This window comes from Vulpes vulpes, unplaced genomic scaffold (assembly GCF_048418805.1).
Source record: "Vulpes vulpes isolate BD-2025 unplaced genomic scaffold, VulVul3 Bu000000640, whole genome shotgun sequence".
NCBI classification, from domain to species: domain Eukaryota; kingdom Metazoa; phylum Chordata; class Mammalia; order Carnivora; family Canidae; genus Vulpes; species Vulpes vulpes.
The window spans coordinates 1-24781 of NW_027325688.1; the positions used below are offsets into that span (position 1 = coordinate 1).

Here is a 24781-nt window from a genome sequence, read left to right on the forward strand (position 1 = left end):
ATCATGACTCTTTGGCCTACTTTGTACCATGGCCTTTTCTCATACTTTCTTTGTTTTTGATGACCTTGACAGTTTTAGAGGAGTATTGGTCAGATATTTTGTAGACAGTTCCTCTATGTCTTAGGTTTCTCTCACGATTAGACTAGGGTATGGGTTTGGGGGAGGAAGACCACAATGGTAAAGTGCCATTGCCATTATATCATATTAAGGGTACATGTATGTATAACATGACTTATCTCTGTTGATGTTGACCTTGATCACCTGGTTGAGGTAGTTTGTCAGATTTCTCCTCTATAGGGCAGCCCAGGTGGCTCAGTAGTTTAGTGCCATCTTCAGCCCAGGGTGAGGTCCCGGAGTCCTGGGATCGAGTCCCACCTCAGGCTCCCTGCATGGAGCCTGCTTCTCCCTCTGCCTGTGTCTCTGCCTCTCTCTTTCTGTGTCTCTCATGAATAAATAAATAAATAAACTTAAAAAAAAAGAGAGATTTCTCCACTATAAAGGAACTCTTTTTTGCCCTTTTGATCCTGTATTCTTTGAAAAGAATTCCCTGTGCACAGCCTACACTTAAGGAGTAGAGAGACATGCTGTACGACCTTGAAAGCAGAGGAAATATATAAACATTTTAGAATTCTGCACAGGAGAGTTCTCTTTTTCCCCAATGATTTATTTATTCAATCATTTATTTTTATCAGTATGGACTCCAGGATATTTATTTTATACTGTGTGTTATAATCTAATTCTACTTAATTTGCTTAATTGTAAAAATAGTTCCTGTTTTGATTATTTGGGAGTCTTTTAGCTGGTGTCTGTGCTCCCTTTGAAAAATTCATTTATCACTGTGACTTTTTATCAAACTTTCTTGATTTCTAATCTTACAAGACACTCTATCTAGGAGTGTCTTATAAGGTCCCTGTCCATGCTCCATTAGTCATTTCAAAAAGAGTCCAGTTTTCTTTCACTGGAGAATGGTATCAGAAACTAAGATGTGTGTGCCTGGTGTTAGCATAATTTTTAACATTTTGGATGATTCAAAAGAGATATGAGAGATTAGATTATGGAAAGTTTTGAATGCTTGGCAAAAATTACTGGATAGGATATGATAGCCTATAAAAATTCAGGGTCTATTTTTAATCAAGCAGATAAGTGATATCATTAAAAAGCATATGGACTAACAACAAATATATGAATAAAACTTGATGCATAGATGCATATTTAATACACTGGAACATTCAACCTGAAAGTCTGCTCTTCCCTGGATCTAGCTTATTACTTGCCAAAGAATATGACTCCTTGCACAACCTCAATTTGTCAGTTTTGATTTAATCTCCATGCATTATTTCATTCTTTTATTCATTCATATTTTAAAGGACTATTTGTTGAACATTTTATTTATTCATTCAACAGAATTTACTGAGAACACAACGGTTGCTTGGAAATTCAATATTAATTGAAACAACAAAATCTATAGACTTAAAAGCTTGTATTCTAGTGAAAAGAGACAAAAACAAAACAATAAATACTTAAATGACAGAATATGAAGTTGCATAAAGTAAAAAAAGAGAAAAACAGTCTGCAGATAGAAAATGATTGTGAAAAATCAAGCCATCATATTGTACACCTTACGGTTACATATGTTAGATATCAATAATATCTCAACAGGCTGGAAAAAATTATTGTGGAACTCCTTAGAAAGGATGGACAAGCAAGACTTGTGTAATGATGTTACACTGAAGCAAAGACCTGATGAGCACATGAGTCATGGTGCCCAGCACAGCATGCTGGAGTGGGAGTGCAAAAGCAAGAATTGTAAGGGATGAACCAGATTAGGAAGCAGATCACTGAAAGCTTTATTAACCTTTGGGAAGACATTGGGTTTGTTTTCAGTGTGATGGGAGGATACTGGAGATATTTGAGGAAAGGTGCAACATGACCATATTTATATTTTTAGAGATTCACTCTTGTTCCTGCAGGAACAGGGAGCACATAGTCTACTTAGAGGGTTATTGCAGTAATCCAGGAAGTTTGATAATGACTGGATTAGCAGGCTGGTGGAAAAGTAAGTGGAAAGTACTCAGATGAATAATTTATAGTGCATATGTTAAGGTAGAGCTTTCAAAGATCACCATTAGTTTGGCAAAGAGGTGTGAAAGAAAGGGAGGAAGCATATATTTTAGCCTGATTCTCTTTCCTAAAATAAAGAAGATTAGGCAAGAAGCAGGTGTTAAGGAAAGCATCTCCTACATGCCAGCAATTCTGCTAGACCATACATACAAAATGATTAACCACACATACAATTATTTTATCGGAATGGAACTCAGTCTAGAGAGGGATACTGGTGCTTAATAATTGACCAATGAATATGTAATGGCCAACTATGAGAAGAAGGAATAACTGCAAAGGGGAGTTACATAATTTAAATCAGAAGGTCAGAAGATGTCTCTTTGAGGAAATGGCTTTTTAGTTGAGCCCTAGCAAGGTAAAGATGAGAGAAAGGTAATAAATGAAGGCTGTGAGGCAGTAAGCATGGCTAGAGGATGATAAGCATGGAGGATGAGTCTGAAGAACACTTTCAGTGGAGTAAGTCAGAAAAACTCATTATATGTGTTTTACTGTGAGTACACATAAGGTAGAATGTGTGTATGAGCATGTTTTGAGTTATAGATGCAAACAAAAGTGAGCTAAACAAAAGAAAATGGCTAAATTGAAGATTTATATATCCTTGGTTCTGTGTCTGTGCTTCTGAATTAGGTCTGTTTCACCACAAATAAAAACGATCCATTAAGAGCTGCCTTATGTTTTGACTATTACTACTTGTAATATCTCAAATCTAAGGAATTAGTAATATTTTACCATGTGTTTTTTAAAGGATACATCTGCTTCTCCTGGCTGTAATAGGATCAAATTTTGTCTTACAAAAGTGGCATGTATCTATTTTTAACATCCTCCAGCAAATATGACTTAAAAATGGTTGTGTAAGAAAAGTCACCCTTAAATAACAGCTTTCAATTGCTGACAACATATAGCCATTTTGCTCATTATTTCTTTCATCAAAGCATTGCAAGACAACTCAAAGCACAGAAGTGTCAGACAAGTCCCTAATAACTGACAATATTCAGTTTTTTGAGAGCTTGACCTGAATTTGAGGACACAGTCTCAACTGTTCCTAATTTTGTGGTTGGGATTGCTCAGACATAAATCCAAGCTCATGAAAAGATAGGATTTTCCCCTTATCATTAGGTTTTATAAGGATCTTCTTGTTTTACTCCATTCCTCACTTCAGATTCTGAAGATTGTGCTTTTCATTGTTCATATATAATACTTGCTTTTCAAAACATAAAGCAGATTCTTGTTGTTATCTATGTTTCCAATAAAGATGAGCTATTGCTACTGTGACAATTCTTAGAAAGCAGTGATAATTTTTTTAAAAATAAAAATAAAATTAAAAAAAGAAAGCAGTGATAATTCAAGTCTCCATGTTCACTAGGGTCATGATAAGATTATGTTACCCTAAATATTAGGCTTTTCTAATAGTCATGCTTTCTGTTAATAGAAACAGATTTATTCTTTCCATATCCAATCTGTATGCCTTTAGTTTATTTTGCCTTATTGCGTTGACTAGGATTCCAGTGTGATGTTGAATCTATGCAATAAGGGAGGGCGTTATTAATTTGTTTCCTACCTCATTGAGAAAGCATTCCATCTTTTTACCATTAAGTATTACATTAAATACAGACTCCCTTCCATTCCAAATTTGCAGGGTTTTTTTTATTGTGAAAAGATATTCAGTGTGTCAAATTATTTTTATATTTTTGAGATGATAGTTTTCTTCTTTGCCTGTTAAAATGACTACAACAATTGATTTTCAATCTTGAACTCCATTTACTTTGCTAGATTTGTTCTTTTTTCCAGTTTCTTAAAAGTGTAGATCACTAAATTTAAGACTATCTTTTTTTATTTTAGCACTTGTGCTATAAATTTACACATAAGCACTGATAAAGCTGCATCCTATGAATGTTGATACTTTGTTTTTATTTTCATTTAGCTCAAAATGTCGTCGTTGTTTTATTTTTTAAATTCTAGTATTTTCAGAAAATATCCTATTATTTCTATTCTTTAACATTTTTAAGAAGTTGATCTCTCTTGGTGTATGCTTTATATGTCCATAAAAAAGAGTGTTCAATATGTTCTTGATGATAATGCTATTGCTGGATGAAGTCTTCTGAATATATCAATTAGATTATATTTGATAGTGTTGCTTAGGTCTTCTACATAAATACTAATTTTGTGTCTTCTTATGTAGGCAGTTACTTAAACAGTGTTGAAGGCTCTAGCTAACACTGTGGGTTTGGGTGTTTTACCTTCCAGTTTAACTGTTTTTTGTTTCTTAAAGTTCTGTTGTTGGGTACATCACTGTTTGAGATTGGTATGTCTTCCTAGAGATTAGACTCCTATGTTGTTATTTAACACTATTTTCATCCTTGATAATCCTCATTGCTCTGAAGTCTACCTTTTTTCTGATATTAATGCAGATACTTCAGCTTTCTTTTGTTTAATGTTGGTATGGCATGTTTTGATTTTTGTATTGCATATATAAAACATAAAATGTCCCTTCTTCACTATTTTTAAGTCAATAATTCATTGCTATTAAGCAATTCGTAATTTGCACAACCATCACCACCATCTACCTCCATAATTCTTTTCGTCTTGTAAATCTGAAACTCTATAGCCATTACACAATGACTATCCATTCCCCCTCTCTCTGGTTCAGGCAACCACCATTCGACTTTCTGTCTCTATGATTTTTTACCACTCTAAGTATCTCATTCCATTCCTTTTATTTTGACCTATCTTTACATTTAAATCAGATTTCTTTTAAATAGAATATAACTGGGTCTTGCTTTTTTATTTACACTTTTTTATAAAATCTGGCAATCACTGTTTAATTGGTGTATTTATACTACTGTAATGTGATGTGCATATTGATAGGATTGTATTGAAATCTACCTATATCAGTAATTGTTTCTACTTGTTCCATCTGCTCTTTATACATATTATTTTCTTTTTATGCCTTTTCACAGTTTGAGCATTTTTTATGATTCAAATTTATCACTACTACAGACTTACTATATATACTCTTTTAAAAAATGTTTTTCATGATTGCCCAAGGGTTTAGAATATATTTAATTTCATTTAATCAGTGCCTATATTTAAATAATATTATACCCCTTGATATAAAGACCTTAAACACTATGTTCATTAGTACTATGCCAGTTTTGTCATATATTTTTACTTTCATAAATTTTTACTTTATTGCTTCAGACTTGCAATAAATTGGTCATGATTTTGCTTTAGATAACATTTATCTTTAAGAGTGATTAAAACTAAGTTTTTAACTTTATTTTAGCTCCAGTGCTCTTCATTTTTTCATGTTGATCCATGATTCTGTTCTAAATTCATACTGCTTTTTCATGGAAAACTTTCTGTAAACATCCTTGTAGTGGAACTTGTTATCAGTGAATTTTCTCAGATTTTGTTGGACTAGGGCAGTCTTAATTTCATCTTCATTTTTGAGAGCTATTTTGATGGATATTCTGGATTGGTAAGTTTTTTTCCCTTCCCATCAGTATTTTGTAGACACCATGCCATAGTTTTGTGCCTTGCATGCTTTTTGATGAGATGTCTACTTGGTATTATTTTTGTTTGCCTATTTACAAATGTATATATATGTATATTTGTATATATGAATATATATGTCTTCAAGATTTTGTTGGTGTTTTGTTAAAGCATATAGAATATGATATACTTAAGTATATTTTGTTGTTACCATTGATTATTTTTCTAGGTGTTCTTAAGCTTATTTTATTTGTGAGAATTCTCTGTCAGTGATTTTGGCAAATTCTAAATTATTATATTTCAAATATTTCTGCTTCATTCTCTTTTTTCCTTCTAGGATCTCAATTACATGGATATTTGATATTGTTCCACACCTATTAGGTTGTTCCTTTTTGTTTTTTACCCTTTTTCCTTATTCAGTTTCTATTTCAATCTGGTAAGTATCTACTGACCTTTCTTAAATTTGACTCACTCTTTCATAGGCTGGATGGAGCCAACTAAGGAGTCACTGAAGGCATTTTTTTTTTTTTACCTCTGTTGCTGTGTTTTTTTGTTTTTAGCATTTGTTAGTTTCATTCTTATAGTTTTCATCTCTATGCCAAAATTATGCATCTGATATTTCATGCTGCCTATCTTTTCTATTTGAGCCCATAACACATTAATCATAGTTACTTAAAATTCTCTGTTTAGTTCCAAAATATGTTTCACATATGAGTCATCATGCTGATTTGCTTTGTCTCTTGGAAGTGGATTTTCTTGCCTTTTAATATATTTTGCCTTCTTTTCTTTAAAGCTGGTCATTTTATATTGGAAAGAAGACACTAAGGTAGATAGGTGTTATGCTTAAAACCATTCATTCCTCCATCAGTGCTATTAGTGTGAGGACCTATAGTTTATCTAGTAGGAAATATAGCTAGATTTTAAGTTTATTGTTGCAATGGTTATCCTCGGTGCAACACAGATTTTAAGTTCCTCTGTTTATCCTGAATTTAGGGTATGTGTACATTCATCAGAGAATTTTTCTCAATAATCTCCATCTTCAGCTTTAAGTCTTTGCTTTGTTCTGTGCATCAGGGAACTTTGTGCTCTTGCAATTCTCACAGCAATACTGAGTTCTTACCTGTAATTATTTGGTGCTTGTTAGTTTGGAGGGGTAGTGATTTTCTGTTGTCAGAATTAAGCCTCAGACCTAAGTGGACCCTATGATTCCAGGTATTAGGGGTATGACCTTCTCAGCGGCCCTGAAACTTCTTCAGTTAAAGTTCTGAGCCCACTATGTATTCCTGATCCTCCTTCAAGGCTATTAGAGTCTTACTTGTTTCCTTCAGTTCCAGTGTGTTTTTACCAGACTTCTAAGGGGAACAAAGTATGTTTCTTTTACTCCATAGCTTAAGGATTTTGTTCCCTAGGGATGTGTCAAAAACTAAAAAATCTAAAATTGTACCCTATGTAAAGCTAAGTTATATTCCCTCCCTTACAAGGTTGCTGGCAGAAAAATGCAAGAATCCTGGGTCAAAGACAAAAAACTTTTGCTCATAACAAAGCAAGCAGCAGGAACTTTATGCTCATATTAATTCCCTTTGCTCCCCTCTTCCCAACTCCCATGAGGCAACTCTGTTGCAGGAGGTGTCAGAGGTAAGTAACTTGAAACCTAGAAAGCTGTCATCATTTATAAGGAGCTGCAAACAAAACTTCCTAACCTTTGCCCCATTAGAAACTTTATCTTTGTTATACTGACAGCAAACATCTCTGCTTTCTGGTCCTGAGGGAGATAGTATCTCTATCTTCCAAGGCTATTCACTATACAGATATTATCTGACAAATACTCTAGGACAAAAGTCCTAGTATAGTAGAGGCTATTTGTGCCTCTACTTGCAAGATGTGGGGAAATGGAAAAATGTTTCTCAGCAAGAGAGTGATGAAGAAGGGTTAGGGCATAATTTAGTTTCTCTTCCATAGCAGCTGTGGCTCCCTTTCCCCAAGCACCATAAAGGCAGCTTTCTCAGGAATATTGCCGGGATGATTAAGGCAAAAGAGCCTGCAAAATGGCACAAATATCCTTAATATTGATGTCCCTAGGGTAACCACATTTTTTTCCTAACCTAGAAGTTTCCAACAGATTGTTAGCCATTCTTGCTGAATTTTCCACATGGGTCTGGGTCTATTTCTGCCCTAAGTAAGCAAATGTTCACATGTATATTTCCCTTCAGGTCATCAGCTGTCCTTTAGACTGCATGCTAGTCAGTTGTCCTACAACTTCAGTTCCCTGATTGATGAGGGAACAGAGGCTAGCTGAGGACAAAGCACAAGCTAACACTCCACAAAGGATCCCACCCCCCCCCCCCCCCACACACACACAGGTGAGATACCTGTGACATTCCTCAGGCATTCCTGGCTACCCTAAAGCTAAGGGAAAGGGAAAAACAGTTAACTAAAAGAGATTATAGTCCTATAGCCATGAGTCTCCCTCAGTTTATAAAATGTCTTAGTGGTTTACAAGAAAAAAAGCATTCTTATCAATAACCTAATTTCCAGAAGGAAACTCCCAACTATCTTAATGTTAATGTTTTACTAGAGGGAAAAATAACAAGCTTAGACAATGGCAAGGCCTCCATATAGGTCCTCTTTATCATACAAAAATGAAAACCTCCCTTCTCCTTACCTCCCCCAACTCCCAAGTATGTAATGAATCAGCCACCCCTCACAAGCCCGGGGCAGCAGCTATTCCCATCCACAGGTCCTGCCCTCCCCCACCCCCGTGCCTTAAAAACAAAACAAAACAAAACAAAACAAAACAAAACAAAACAAACAAAACAAAAAAACCACCATTTTGCACCAAAGAAGTCCCAAGAATTGTTTCTTGGTCATCGGCTCTAGACCTCACCACACCAAACCTCATCTATATTCCAAAACTACATCATGACAAGCTCAAGAATATTTATGAGCTTCCAGATTCTACAGCTGCTTTGCTGTTATTATAAGGGTGGGGGCACACTGTTTCTAACTCACATCACTGAGCAGAAATTTCAAGTGAATTTAGCACAGATAAATCAGTTGATTTAAATCTACAATACTCTCTCCCATTGTCAGAGTGTCTTTAAAGAACATTAAAAATGAAAATTTACCTTTAAGTTGTAACTTTTTAAAAAGCTCTATGAGTTGCTAATAACCAGTTACTGTTATGTTTTTAGGAACTTTACAAATCAATCATGATGATGACTAGACACTATCCAACTTATAACACTTCACAATTCTTTATTATTTAGGACTAGTGAGTAGTAGTCAGTTGCTTGGAGCCCAGACTACAATTTATCATATGAACAATGTTTTACTATGAAATTAGTTAACAAAAGCCTATTAATGTAGTTATTTCCTTATCTACTTGGGAAACTAACATTCATCCTCTCTAGTTGGCTCCCTAACGTGTTTAAGATTTATACAGCTTTTTGTTTTCTTCCCCATTTAGCATAACTTCAGAGTTTTCTAAAAATCTTACTAATTTCACCATAAAGGAAAGTGGTATCTGGAATTCCAGCCAAAGAAATCAGACAGAGCACAGAGCAGAGTCTTGATCCTGTGCCCACTGGGGGCTACTCGAGGAGGCTAGCTTAATTTTGCTTGTGACAGTCCATGCTCAAAATAAAGCATGAACTGGGAGAAGCCTGGATGTAGGTGCTTTAAAATATGTCAAATGTAGAATCTTTCTGTTGTATGGCCATGGACAAATACTTTAAAGACTAACTATAAGAAAAGGAAATGTAAATGTAGAAAGAAAATGAGCCCACATTTACTAGTAACATGTGAACAGTAATCACTTTATTTCATATTTTTAAAAAGATTTTATTTATTTATTTATTTATTTGACAGAGAGAAAAAGAGGAGAGAGAACACAAACAGGGGAGCAGCAGAGGGAGTGGGAGAAGCAGGCTCTCAGCTGAGCAGGGAGCCTGACTGCAGGGCTGGATCTCTGAGATCATGACCTGAGCCAAAGGCAGATGCCTAACTGACTCAGCCATCCAGGCTTCCTAACACTAATCATTTTATTTTTTATTTTATTTTATTTTTTTTTTTATTTTTTTAAATTTTTTATTTATTTATGATAGTCACAGAGAGAGAGAGAGAGAGAGGCAGAGACACAGGCGGAGGGAGAAGCAGGCTCCATGCAGCGGGAGCCCGATGTGGGATTCGATCCCGGGTCTCCAGGATCGCGCCCTGGGCCAAAGGCAGGCGCCAAACCGCTGCGCCACCCAGGGATCCCCTAACACTAATCATTTTAAAGATGAAAAAAATAAAGCTTGCATATATATTTTTTTAATCCATAGCAGAAGACTTAGAATTAGGTCTTTTGTTTTCTTTATGCCCTTTGTTAAACTTTAGAAATATATATATATATATGTATTTTTTCAGCAACAAATTATTTCCTATGATTTTAACAAGGGAAGTACATTACAATTCCTTGGATTAGTTGTCAAATTTTTAAGAATTTGTGTCCAGTTGAAGTAGCAATTTAAGAGTATCTATTTTCCATTTCCTGAACTTTGATGGTAGCTATTTCCTTCCTTAAAAATAAACTTTTTAAATGCTTTATTTATTTTCTTTCTGAGTAGTTTATTATATCTACTTTGAAGAATAAAGGAAAGGAGGCTTATGATTTTCAGGGCTGATAACAGTCATCACCACAGAGGGCTTTAAGAAGAGAGGATCAAATTAAAATCTGCTAGAACTTTGTCAGATTTAGAAGTTCTACAGACTCATGTGAGGGACAAAGGTTATTCAGGGTCTCAGCACTCTGTCACAGCAAATATTCATTGATCTGGAACACCTGACAGCAGAAATTTAAAAATCAAATATTCTTCTTCCTAACATTGTAATGCTGCCTCTTGTGGTAACTGTAATAGCTATGATAGATAGGTTATTAGATTTCATATTCATTTAATTAAGTGTGAGATATATGTGACAAATATAATATTGATTTTTTATAGGACTTTATTTTGCTTATGCAAGTGATAAAATCTTGTTTTACGATAATTTGGACCATTCTAAGCATATTAACAAACTTAATGGGCGATACTATCAATAAACCCATTACCATTGTTTTAAACAAAATAAATTTATTTCAAAAAATAATTGATTAGCTAACAAGATGCTCTGCTAGGCAGAACTGCAGATTCAAAGGCTTTTAGGATGAATATACATAGGAGAAGTTCATGGTGAGCATATAAGCCAACCATGAAGGTAAAATATATTCCTGGTACAAAGTAGACATTTAATGATAATTTATTTAATACACATAGGTGGGCATGTTTTGATAAAACAGAGAGAAAATGCTATAGGGTTTAAGAATTGAAACTGAACTACTTTTATGGAAAAGGAGTAGTTAAGATGAACTTTGAAGAAAGAATTAAGCAAAAAATGAGATTCTAAACCATGATATGGATCATGGCATTGGGAAAATAAAACAAAAAGTGAAATGAAGTGACAAGAGAAGTGATTAGACTTGAAGTGATCAAAGAAGCTGGAAATCAGGATTAGAGAAGACAATTTTTAAAATAATTTATTTATATGAGAGAGACAGAGAGCGAGCATGAGCAAGGAGAAGGGCAAATAAGAGGGAGAGGGCAAAGTAAACTCCCCACTGAGCAAGGACCCCAGGGAGAAAAGATTGGATTCCAGAACCCTGACCCCAGCAGAAGTCAGATGCTTAACTGACTGAGCCACCCAGGCGTCCTGACAAAACTATTTATTTATTTATTTATTTATTATTTTATTTATTCATGAGAAATACAGAAAGAGAGGCAGAGACATAGGCAAACGGAGAAGCAGACTCCTGGCAGAGAGCCTGATGGGGTATTTGATCCCAGGATCCCATGATAATGCCCTGAGTCGAAACCAGAGGCTCAACCACTGCGCCACCCAGGCATCCTGAGAAAAATATTTAATGTGAATAAGAATCTTCCAAAAACAATGGCAAGGAACAGGGCGAAGGCTATAATATTGAAAACAGAAGCTGTATCTCATTCAAAGCTTTATTAGTATCTGGCACTGTGGCTAACATGCAGTGATAATTCAAAAACTCTGGAAGGATAAACAGAAGGGATACAGGAAGAGAGGGAAGACCGAAGAAAGACTATGAAGTTTTATGTGGTATTAAGGGTTGATAAATGTCATGAAAGATCTTCAAAGGAGAGATTGCTAAATTGGGAATAGTAGAACAACTTTTAAGGTTGAGGACAGCGCAGCATGGAAAACACTAATGTTTCCTTTTGGCAGAAATATTTGAGAATGACAGAAATGGCCAATATTGGAGAATGTACAAAGAAACAGATGCTAATGAAGTTTCAGTTATTGAAATGATGTGAAATAATGTAAAATGATGAATTTCTAAATGTAGAGTGGTCGTTATCCTTCTTTTCCAATTGATCACTCATTCAAAAAAACTATTAGCTACAGTCATCATAGCCTAGTAGTTTGATTTGAATCCATGCTCAACAAATTGTTAGGTCAGTCTTATATTTGACCAGCAAAATAGTTAAACATTACAATACCCTAATTAACCCTAAATTGACATTACTAGCTCATTTTAAAAAATCAACTATTTGAAACAGTATTTGGGGAGCTCCCATGTAAACTGGAGTGATGATTTAACTCCTTTATCATGTGCTTGTGAATTCTTTCCCAAATCCCAGGATGCTTTCATCATCCATTCACAGGTGCTACACCATTTGTTATAAGAAGAGTATTTATAAGGTAAAGAAAATGCTTTGACATTTGGTTACTTTGACATTTACCATTGATATTAATGTTGCTATAAAATTGTCATGCAGAATGCCATTTATCCATGTAGTGATGCTTATTAATTACAAATATTATATAATATGCTTTAGATGTAAAAGGTTATGTGTTCTTTTTATTTCACATTCTGATTAAATCTAAATCAGTACAGAAGCAGAACCATTATAAACTCAAATATGAACTTTAAATAGAATTTTAACCTCAGGGATTTGCATGTCAGAAAGAATTTAAAGCCATTGAGAGAATCAGTAATGAGATATATTTTCTGTAAGCAATAGCATTGCTTTTACAAATCTCCTATCTCCCCCATATACACTAAAGAAAAAAGTAAAGGTAAAACTATTCAGATTACTGGAATAGGGAGTTTTACTTAAGTATGTGATTTAATTTCATGCAGATAGAAAAACAACAACAACAACAACAACTTTCTCCATTGGTGCAAGAATATGAATATTTAGTGAGCCTCTTTTAAAGGAGAATTAATTGACATGATGTATTTCAATAGAGACTGGCAAAAGGACTTGAGTTACAAAAATGATTCTGGCCAGAGGTGGGCAGAGAGCAGCAGTCTTTGGAAAATACTGCTTATAGCACTTTGCTGGTATGCAAATTAGAAAATATTTTATGTGCATATTTTCTTTAATATTCTATTTTTCTGCCCTGCCTGAGTATCTAAGGTATATTTACATTCAATGATGTCTTCACATCTAATATCAATATTTATTTTGGGCTACTAGATCTTACTACACTGAAATGATGAGTTTCATCCACACTGTTGAAAACCACAACAGCCTCACACATAAACTCTAAAATGTAAAGCTGGATTTTTAGAAGTACATGGTGATTATATTTAAAAATCTATGTTTATTTTCATAGATAGGGGTCAATTTTGGGGGGTCTCCCTCCTGTGTTTATTGTAAAATAGAGAGTAAAAGTGGAACATCAAAATTATTTGTTACTCAGTGGTTCTGCTGTAATACTACTAAAAAGATAAAATTGTGCTATTATTTTTCCTAGGAAATATGTCTTAACCTGAAATATCCCACATACACAGAATTATAGAACAGTTGCCTACAAAGGAAATTTGGAAACATCCAAATTACCATACCTTAAAAAGGAAAATAAAGCCCAGAAGTGTTGTAACTTAAAAGATATAACTTTTAATATTCAAAATAATTAATAGTTTGACTGAAGAATGACATGCTATGACTTATATTTGACATTATTATTTTATACTGGTGAATTGAGTATATGCTTTAGAATTAACTACACATTTGCTTTGTTACTCTCATTAATATCATTGGATTTTCTTTTTATGGTTTTGTTAAAAGCAAAACAAATGTAACTGAGTAAATTACCTCATTTCATCAATCAGAGGAAGAATTAGAATCAAAATAATTTGTCCAAAATTTGGGCCTATTCATTTCAGCAGCTGGTTTGATTTTATTCAAGAAAAAACCAAAAAACAAAAAAGAAGAGCCATTGAAATATTTTATGTAGAAAAGTGACATAATGTGAGTTACATTTTAAAAGGATGGCTTGGGCCACTATGCAGAGGACAGACCTTAGAAGCACAAGGGTTGTAGCACCGGATGCCATTAGAGGTTATTGTAAGACAGTGCTGATGGTGATTTGGACAGAGACGTTAATGGGGGAGGGGTGAAAGTGAAGATTTTGTGTTGATTTCAAAGGTACAGTCATAGAGTTTGCTGATTAGTTTGGAGCTGGCAAAAGAGAGAGGAAGTAAATAAAATCAGCATAGATTAATGTGATAAAGAGACTCATAGTCAATAGAGATATCTGTGATGTGTCTAATTAACAAGAAATGGACTTTACTTAGTAATATGAAAAAAAGGCGCTTCCTACACATAAAGATATAAAGTTTAAAGGAATATGTAGTAAGCAAAGTTATACCTCAAAATATTTGCACAAGGGTAATGTTTTATATAGAAGTTCTCTGTAGTTTGTATACATCAGGCCACCAGTTTTCTAAAAAAAAAAAAAAAAAACGGTTATCAGTTACATATATGTGTGAAAGCTAAGAAGGTAATACTAGTTAGTACAGTGGTTATTAATGTGTCAAGCAAATATAATTTCTAATGATAAGGTTATATTCACTGTCAAATGTGAAGCTCTAGTACAGTATAAATAGAAAAAAATTGTGTTTTAAAATGAACTGAGACTAACGGCATAGAAGTCATCCATGCATTGTGCTTCAGATTTTTATGAACTAATTCTACTTTTTCCAAGATTCTAAGCTAAAGAAGCCCATTAAGAAAAATTCAAGTAGGATGGCTCCAAAGGACCAAAAAATCCAACTACAGATAACACTGGTATGAATGATGTCCAAACAAGAACGATCTGTTTGGCTTTTCTTTTTGTTGTTTGTTTCTTGTTTTGATTTTACCAGAGACCTACTAATGTAAATATACACAGAAACTAATTCACATGATAGATTCAACAAATGAGTCTTATTTTTACAACAAATCTTTTTGTATCATTTTGTCACTGGAAAATTTATGTATGTGGAAATGAATGAAAATAAATTTAACAACTAGCAACTAGTATGTAACAAAGATTTTTTAATATGTGATATCTTAGTTCTCAGAGTAACTCTGTTTTTGATTATATCTCCTCATTCAGATAAGAAAACTATAGATGGAGTTCAGGAGAGAGTTAAGTAACTTGCTTTTCGTTTTCTCTGATAATAATTGGTAGATTCCATAGTCAAAACCAGTTTAGCTCCACTCGAAGCCTCCTTTGAGTCATCTTGGCTAATTAAACAAATTAATATTCCAGCCGTGGAAGTACTCTGCCAGCATAGATAACCAGAAAAAAAAATTTTTTTGACATCGTGTTCTTTATTTATTTATTATTCTTAGAAGGAAAAACAGGTAACCAAATTGTTTAATTAAAAATGAAAAATATCAAAAAAAAATGAAAAATATCAGTAATTATTAAATAATAAAAATTCCCTTATTTTCCTCCTTATCCTCTGTTTATGCAGCTGGAAAAAATTAATTTATACTTACCTATTTTATCATATTCCGGATGATGTGTCAAGCTGGATGATTTCACCAAGCTGTTGATAACATGTGCCACCTTACACTTGGGAATGTGCTATTGTCTACAATTTAATTACAGAGTTATCACACATTTTCCATGCGTATGGTCATAAATTGAATCTATTGTCAATCATTTGTTTTTTCTTCTGTGACAGAAAAACATCTATTTCTACCCATATGTGGCTGAAAATAGGTTTTTTTTCTTCTTTGTTGGTTTAAGGATTACAGAAGTTGTCTTTATCGTTTGTCATTGTTTGCAAACACATTTGGAACCATTGCTACTTGTCATTTGCATAAGACATTCGAAAAGCCTTCTGGTTTCATAGCTCTCATTCTAGAAAACAATTATTTAAAATGATGGAGGAAAGCTAAATTTAACTTTAGCTTAGTTTCCCTGTTCCTAAATGATTTTCATTCACATCTTTATTAAAGGCTTACATAACATTCAATTTAAAGTACATTCAATCCACCATGACAAGTTCTAGCCAAACGTTCTAAAAAATATAACTTTTATCAGAAACAGCTTTCACTCTCTATTATAATAGTTGTGGGATGTTTTGATATAATTCAAACCAAAACACCTCAAGTTTCAGCACTCCGACTCTAGGAGGTAATCCATAAAACCAGACTTGTTATCAATCTGACTTTAAGACCATGTACATAAATTAAACTAGAGTTTTTAACATTTCTCATCAATAAATAACTACTTAATGATAATATCCTATTGCTTCCGGGTGACAGCACTGTAAAGAACTGTTCTTTCTTTCTCTGCCTGTTTCCTTCTAGACACATGAGATCATTAGCCTCTGAGCCCTTGATACAGAGAATAATGAAGCTGCTGAGTCATTTAATTTATAGCTTTTTCAGTTAGCAAATGATATCATCTAATCCTAACTATTAAATTCTCTCCTCTAGTCAGGTTTTCTCAAGTTAGTCATTTAATAAAACTCTATCTGGCTTTAAACTTAGCCTGTGAGTTTAGTTGCTGTTATATATTGTGGGGCTCTCCTAACAAAATTTGTGAATTCGGAAAAAAAAAAAAAGAGAGACTATATAGTTTCAGGTTAAACACCATAATTTTGACCTTGCAGTACAATAAAACTTTCTTATCTAAAAACCACAGGATCATCTCAATATGAGGATAATGTTAAATGAAAGTACTAGTATGTCAAATATAAATTTAAGAATTGTAGTTTATCAGAAATAGCATAAACATGGCAGGCTATATACAAAGATGAAAACCATTAATGAGGAGTCCTTTCAAGATCTTAAAACTGAAAATGGAGCTGTGTGTTGAGTGAGTCTGCAATAATCTTTCATTTGTCATATGAACTTCCTCAGGGTAATTCCCATCTCTCTATTGCTAAATGTTCATGTCACTTGCTATAGTATATATAGGAAACAAAACCATTAACTTAAAAGTAAAAATAACTATTTAAATTTGATACTTGAGACTTCTTGTCAGGAAAAAAAGAGACCAATTGCTTGGGATAATATAGCTAGATTATCACCATAAGTTTGTTTGTAATTAACCTGCTGTTACGTTTGTTCATATAAGATCCTTGAACTAAAATAACAGTGACCGCTCTGCATCAGAGGCTTTATTGAGGCTATATCATTTGGTTCCATAGAAACTTAATTTTTATTTTTATTCCATCAGTCTATCTTGAGGAATGCTGAATACACATCACCATGAAACTCATTATTATTTTCGCTATTATTTTCACTATACAACTCTTATTGAAGGTGTTCCTCATTAATTGGCATATTGTTTTCCCTGTGATGACCCATGAGAATCATTTTTTTTCTCATAGTCCAGTTCTGTAATTTGTGTGAATTTGGTTTTAATCTTCAGATCACTCCTAGAATGCATTTTGTATGTTGTTATTTACCTCATAAGTGTCCTATTATTATCCTATTTTCCAAACTTTTATTTTCTTTACACAGCTATATACATTTAAATCTTTTGTATATTTTCAAAAATTTGTATTAATATAGTTATGAAGTAGGTAGTAGTATAATTAATACAAAGAAGTCAAAACTATGAAAAGTTTTCAGAAGTTAGTATTTTTGCTACTTATGATAAAAATTAGGACCTGTTCTTAAAAACATATATATATATATATTTTTTTTAAAACATATATTTTTTAAATTGAAGTAGAGTTGGCACACGGTGTTGTATTAGTTTCAGGTGTACAACATACTGATTCGACAACTCTATACATTATGCTGTGCTCACCACAAGTGTAGCTCTTATCCGTCTCTATATAATTACTGACTATAGTTCCACACTGCAATACCTTTTATTCCCATGACTTCCATAACTAGAAGATAGTATCTCTCACTCCCTTTCACCCATTTTGCCCTTTTCCATTTCAGCTAACCACCAGTTTATTCTCTGCTCACTATGGGTCTGTTTGAGGGTTTGTTTGTTTGGTTGGTTGGTTCATTTGTTTTGTTTTTTTAGATTCCACATATAAATGAACTCATACCATATTTGACTTTTTCTGTCTGTCATACTTCACTTAACATAACACTTTCTAGGTCCATCCATATTGTCACAAATGGCAAGATCTCTCATTCTTTATTATGGCTAAGATTTCATTTTGTATATACACCACATTATTTTTTTTTTTTTATCTATTCTGCTATCAGGGCACACTTAACTTGCTACCATAGCTTGGCTAGTATAAATAATGCTACAGTAACACCGGAGTAATTTTTTTTTTCTTTCAAATTAGTCTTCTTGTATGCTTTGGGTAAATATCCAGTAATGGAATTACTGGATAGTATGATATTTCTATTTTTAATTTTTTTGAGGAATCTCCATACTGTTCTATATAATAATTTTTAGGGGTAACTCAACCATTAAGCACTATGGATTTCTTGATTGGTCCAATTTAATATATCTTCACAAAAATAAACAAATACCATTGAAGTTAATAGGAATGATAATTTAAAAATGTTTTACTTTCTGAATTTATATTATTTTGGGATTTAGAAACTTTTCAATATTTAGTTTTCTTATCTAATGTATGAAAAATAATAACCTGCCATCTATGATTACTATAAGGACAAGATAAGATAATGAAGCAAAAAAATTTACTAACAGTAAAGTCAATCAGTCAGTCAAAACCAGCATTTTTGAGTGACTACAGACTACTCATTATGCTAACTATGAAAGATATATACTGGTGGACAGACACAGTTCTTGCCAATTGGGACTATTACTATAGTTGAGACATAAATGTATCACCAAATATGTAATTACAGTTTGTGATAAATCATATGAAAGAAAAGAAAATACTACAGATTAAATGTTTACAATGTGCATCTCTGAGAAAAACTACACAAAGACTTATACCTGGTAAAGGAGAAAGAGATAAAGATATGAATATTCTAGGCAAAATGAACCATGTATACACAATTTTCAGATGGAAAAAGAGTTTGGCATATGTGAGAATTGAGAAAATTACCAAAGTGAGAGAGATTAAATGTGGAATAAGATAAAATTAGATATGCAGGTGGAATTCTCTTCACCATAGGGCCTTAAATTTCATGTTATTTCATATTTGTCTCTAAGAGGATATAAAGCCATGTGAGATGGTTTATTGTTGACTAGCATCCACTGACATTTTGCTATCTTCACAGTTTTACCTTTTTTAGAACATCATATAATTGAAATCACACGGTAGGTAGGCTTTTTAGAGAGGCTTCTTTGACTTACAAATACTGATTTAAGTTTCTTCCATATCTCTTCATGGCTTGATAGATCATTTCTTTTTAGTCTTGAATCATATTCCACTGTCTGGCTATGTACCACACTTTATCCATTCACCTACCAAAGGACATCTTGATTGCTTCCAGTTTGGGGTAGTTATGAATTAGGCTGTTATAAACATCCGTGTGCAAACTTTTTTGTGGATATGAATTTTCAATTCCTTTGAGTAAAAACCATGCAGTGTGATTGCTGGATTATATGGTAAGAATATATTTAGTCTAATAAGAAACTGTCAAACTGTCTCCCAAAGTGGGAGACATTTGCCTTTCCCCCAGCAATGAATGAGAGTTTATGTTGTTCCACTTCCTTACCTTTGGTGTAGTATTTGGTGTTGTCAATTTTCCAGATTCTGGTTATTCTAATGGGTGTGTGGTGGTATATCATGGTTATTTTAATTTGCATTTTCCTGATGTGACTTAAGGTGGAACATCTTTTCATATGCTTATTTGGCATCAGTGTATCTTCTTTTATGAGGTGTCTGTTAAGGGCCTTGGCCTACTTTTGTTGTTGTTTAGTTTTTATTTAATAGACATCAACTTAACTCTTCAATCCAGCTAGACTTGGAACGGAGTAAGGAATATATGGAACCCAGAGAACAGCAGCAAGAACATAAAGATTATAGGATATTTCGACCAGATGGGGATGAATGGGTGCTCTCCAGAGCTCCAGAAAGGGTGGTCTGGTAGTTAAAACACAGGTCAAATTTTTATATTTGTCCACATTCAGCAATGGTGATCTTCTCACTGGTCCTGCCATTCTTGAACCCAAAGTGTTCCATGACTTCCACAATATCCCTGCCCTATCTCACTTTGACAAAGATCACATGCTTGCCATCCAACCACTCAGGTCTTGGCAGTACAGACAAAAAACTGGGAACCATTTCTGTTGGTCCCAGCATTTGCCACAGACAAGATTCCAGGACCTGTGTTGTGTGCTTCACAATGAAATTGTCATAATTTAATTTCTCCCCATAGATGGACTTGCCACCAGTGCCATTATAATGTCACCACTCTGGCACATAACTCCTGGAATAATCCTGTGAAAGCAGGAAACTTTATAACCAAATCTTTTCTCCCTAGTTCTCATAACATGGAAGTTTTCTGCTGTTTTTGGAACTTAGTCTGCAAACAGTATGAAGGAGATGTGACTTGCAGTCTAGGGCAGTATTGAAGAACATGGTGGGGAGGACCATGGCTGGGTGGGGCCAGGTGGCTGCATTTGCAAGGACAGACATTGGCCTACTTTCAAATCAGCTTGTTTGTTTACTTATTGTAGAGTTTTAAGAATTCCTTGGATATTTTGAATAGCAGTCCTTTATCTGATATATATTTTTCAAATATTTTTCCCAGTCTATGTTTTTTTTCTCATTCTCTTGACATTGTCTCTTACAGAACAGAAGTTTTAAATTTTAAAGCATCCCAATTTCTTAGTTATGTCTGTCATAAATCATGCCTTTTTCTCATACCCAAGGTCTACTAGGTTTTCTCCTATGTGATCTAAGAGTTTTATCCACTGAGATGCTTTAATGTGAAGTGATAAAATCATATTTATATTTATGAATATCATACTGGCTAATGTCTACAAATGTTTTGAGAAGTACAAAGGTCAATTCAGGGATACAAACTAAGGATCTATTGTAACTACTCAGGCTGGAAATGATGGTGACTTAGACCGAGGTAATGACATTGGAGGCAGGGTCATGTGTATTTACTCCAAATTTAACGAGAGGTGAGAAGTAGAAGTTTGTAATGATAAGATGACTGTTGATGACTAAGAAGAATGTATCATCAAAATTGACCTTCACTTTACTGTCCTGGTTAATTCCATACACCATGAAAGACTGTGGAGGAATAAGCATAACTAAAATTTAAATAGAAAATTATGATATAGTGGATCACATTTTACCATATCTTTTAGGCTTGAATGCGACTTAACATTTCCAAAGCAAGTGTTACTTGTAGTGATGGTTGGGAAATAGTATTTCCTGTATATTGAGCACTGCTGCTGAATTACATTATGGATTTTCTTGGTACCTAAATTTATCAAAGTGAAGTCTTGCTACACTTTCAATGTCACCTGGAAAAGAGAACTTCTACGAAGTGAAGAAAGCAGTTGTTGTTTTGTAGAGGGGAAGTCAATGAATTGATTCATGACACCTTCAAATTTTACATATTTAAAAGCAAAAATCAGATTACATAGTGGTGCTGAGAAAGAAAACCCCACATAACATAAAAATATAATATATAAGTGTAAAATACATATTTTATTTTATTTTTTAAAGATTTTATTTATTTGTGAGAGACACCAAGAGAGGCAGAGACAGAGGCAGAGGGAGAAGCAGGCTCCCTATAGGGAGCCTGATGTGGAACTCCATCCCAAGACCCCGGGATCATGCCCTGAGCCCAAGGCAGACACTCAATCACTGAGCCACCAAGGTGCTCCTAAAATACATATTTTATATGTGAATTAAAAAAAGCACTCAGAAATAATAAATAACAAACTATTTGCAAATTGCCAGCTAACCTATTTTTTTTTAAAAATAGAAAAACAAAATATTAAATGGAAAAATAAAATAACCATCATAAGAGAAAAATATAAAACTCTTAGGATATTAGTTTTATACCTTTACATAAATATTTTTGAAAATCTGAATGAAACTGTTGACTCTTCAGGAAATTATAATTTATCAAATATTATCCCAGCAAGGAAACTCTAAGATTTATTTCCACAGAAAACAAATAGATAATATTATCAAAGAGTATCCCCCCAAATAATTTTATAGCTAAATATTGTCAAGTTTAGGTCCAAATAAATAAAAGGATATGAAAAGTCATAGGGAAAGCACCACACTGCTGATATCTTAACTAAAAATTGGACAAAGAAACATTCCTAGCATTCATGTCACTTATGCAAGAATTCTAAAAAAATATATACTAGCAAGCATAAGATAATGCTGTATCAAAAAAATACATCATAATTAAGATTGATCCCAGTAATTAAAGGATGTTTCAACATAATTACAGTGACTATTATACATCTTCATTCAAACAAAGACATTTTTAATATGAAAAGAGTTACCCTTTCATTTACACACATACACACACACACACACACACACACACACGGAATAAACCAGGTCTATTTTGAGCAACTGTTAATTTTGCTTCATGATATTTACAATATATTAAATTTGTCATTTTATTTGTATTCGTGCAGTTTTTCCTTCACTACCACATCCCAGGCTAGATTTTAAGTTTCACATAGCAAAGACTCCAACTACCTAATTCACTGTTAGGACCTCTAGGATGAATAAATGAATGAATCTGGTCCCTGGTATTCTATAGAGCTAAATTAACATTTGTTGGATGAATGAAGTAATTCAATATTAATTTAGTGTTATCTCCTGCCATCAAGCTGATCATAACATATGAATTGTGCATGCATTGATACATACACATAGACTGAAAACACATACAAACATACTGTTTTATTCTTAAATATCTTAAGCATATGACATAGTTCATGATTGACTAAAATATTTTATATGAGAATACAGAAAAATAGCATGCAGGAATATATTACTAACAATTAATATGAAATTTGAAAGTAATGGTGTTAGAACAAAGCAAAGGCTATCTCATGCCCTTATTACCCTGGGGTTGTTTGAATTTGGGTGGCAACTATGGTCAATTACCTTACTTTCCATAGATCTCCAGCCTACTGATTGACGGATGTAAATTTCTTTATAAATCTGAAACAATAAGATACAGCTAAATGGTATGCAATTGTTGGAACTTCATTTATAATGTAATGAATTGGGCAGGTGCAAAAGTCCTACTTTGACTTACTTAATGTGTACTAATATTACTCTGAATATTTCATTGAAAATAAAAAACAGAGTTTCTTCTGATTGCCAAAGTGTATAAAATACAGATTAACAATAAACCATCTGCTCAGATGGGGACTGCCTCTCATGGGAACACGTCAGCCCTACTAGAGACTATAACCTCACACCTCCTGCTAAATTCTTATCAGAAGCCTGATTCTTGGGCAGCCCGGGAGGCTCAGCGGTTTAGCGCGCCTTCATCCCAGGACGTGATCCTGGGGACCCTGGATCGGGTCCCACGTCAGGCTCCCTGCATGTGTCTCTCTCTCTGTCATGAATAAATAAAATCTAAAAAAAAAAAAAAAGCCTGATTCTAAGGGAATCTCCAGGGAGGCTTTACCCGAGGGGCAGACAGGGCAGGCACCACGCCAGGGTCATTCCAACTCATTCCTCAATCAATTCAGACCGTGAAAAGCTGCGTCCACAAGGCCGCTCTGCGTGGCATGCTCTGGGATTATGTCACCGCTGGCCTAGAGAGAAGCGAGTGACAAGCGGTGGAAGAAGCTTCCTATCGTAACGACTGGGAAGTTGTAACCTAACAGGTCTAGGGTGGGCCCAGACACCGGGATTTTCAAGGAGCTTTCCACACACACGCACTAAAGGTTAAAGCCCACGGCCCCACCTTACAGAGGGTGGAAGGGACGTCCGCACTACTGTCCTGCTGGCACACGGGTCCCTTCGGAAAGGCCTGCGGGAGAAATCTCCCTTAAGGTCTCAATCCTGAGCGAACCGGATCCTACCTACGCTGCGAGGAAACTTTCCGACGGGGCTTCGAGGCCAATCTGCGGCTCCTTCAGGCTGAGCCTAGAGGCCTGAGGGCGGTATCGCGCGTGGGCTGAGGAGCAGCCAGCGGGGTACAGCCCCGCGCAGTCCGGCCGCGCAAGCACGGTGAGGGGTGAGGGGCGCGGGCCCACCGAGCGGCCGCAACCACCGAGGTCGCGGGAAGGGCCGCCCGGGCCGCGAGGCCGCGAGGCCGGAGCCGACGGCGCGGCGCAGGACACAGGGTTTTCCCGCTGCGCGTCCCTGCGCGCCAGCTCCACGCTGCCCGCCGCGACCCCGGCCGGTTGGACGGCGGCCCGGGGCTGCACCACACGCACACGCACCCGCGCGCACACGCACACGCGCGCACACGCACCCGCGCACCCGCACACGCGCGACCACGGCCGCGGCGCCCCGCACGCCCGCGCCCGCGCCCCCGAGCGCCAGGCCCCAGGAGGCGCCGTTCGGCCGCGGGCTCACCTGCAGGCGGTGGCTCTTGACCAGGTGCATGTTGAGCGCCGGGCTGTTGGGCAGGATCTTGCCGCAGCCGCGCACCGTGCACAGGATGTTGGTCCGCACGGCCCGGGACAGCTCGCTCACCGACGGCTGGATCAGCTCCCGGGCCGGAGGCGCCGGACCCGCGGGCTGCTGCCTCGCCGCCGCGGGCCGCGGCCGGCTGCCTCTTAGCCGTCCGGGGGGCCCCCACGGGCCCGAGGCGGCGGCGGCGGCGGCGGCGGCGGCTCCCCTCGCGGCCGTCGGGACGGTCGGGGCGCCCGAGGCCAGAGCCGCGGACCCCGCCGCCGCCGCCTCAGAGGCCGCCATCGCTCCCGCACGGCAGAAGGGCCGAGGGAGCAGGCCCCGCCTCCCGCCGCAGCCACTTCCGGC

General features: G+C 35.7%; 1 protein-coding gene across 11 annotated transcripts; it reads right to left on the bottom strand.

The window, feature by feature from the left end:
- Positions 1 to 8379: 8379 nt before the first annotated feature.
- On the bottom strand, positions 8380 to 24772 carry LOC140596631 (ATM interactor-like). 11 transcript variants are annotated; one of them, XR_011998526.1, is made up of 6 exons: positions 24377 to 24772; positions 23760 to 23825; positions 22946 to 23002; positions 15438 to 15487; positions 14320 to 14394; positions 11517 to 11535 (listed from the first exon to the last, which is right to left on the bottom strand). XR_011998526.1 is itself a non-coding variant. In XM_072745138.1 (5 exons), the coding sequence occupies exons 1-5, from the start codon at positions 24716 to 24718 to the stop codon at positions 11386 to 11388; spliced, it is 690 nt and encodes a 229-aa protein (XP_072601239.1). In that variant the 5' UTR covers positions 24719 to 24772; the 3' UTR covers positions 8380 to 11385. The 11 variants fall into 11 exon arrangements, 7 of the variants coding, with proteins under 7 accessions (XP_072601239.1, XP_072601240.1, XP_072601241.1 ...); XR_011998527.1 differs by lacking the exon at positions 11517 to 11535 and adding an exon at positions 14112 to 14129; XM_072745138.1 differs by lacking the exon at positions 15438 to 15487 and having other exon boundaries at positions 8380 to 11535.
- Positions 24773 to 24781: the final 9 nt, after the last annotated feature.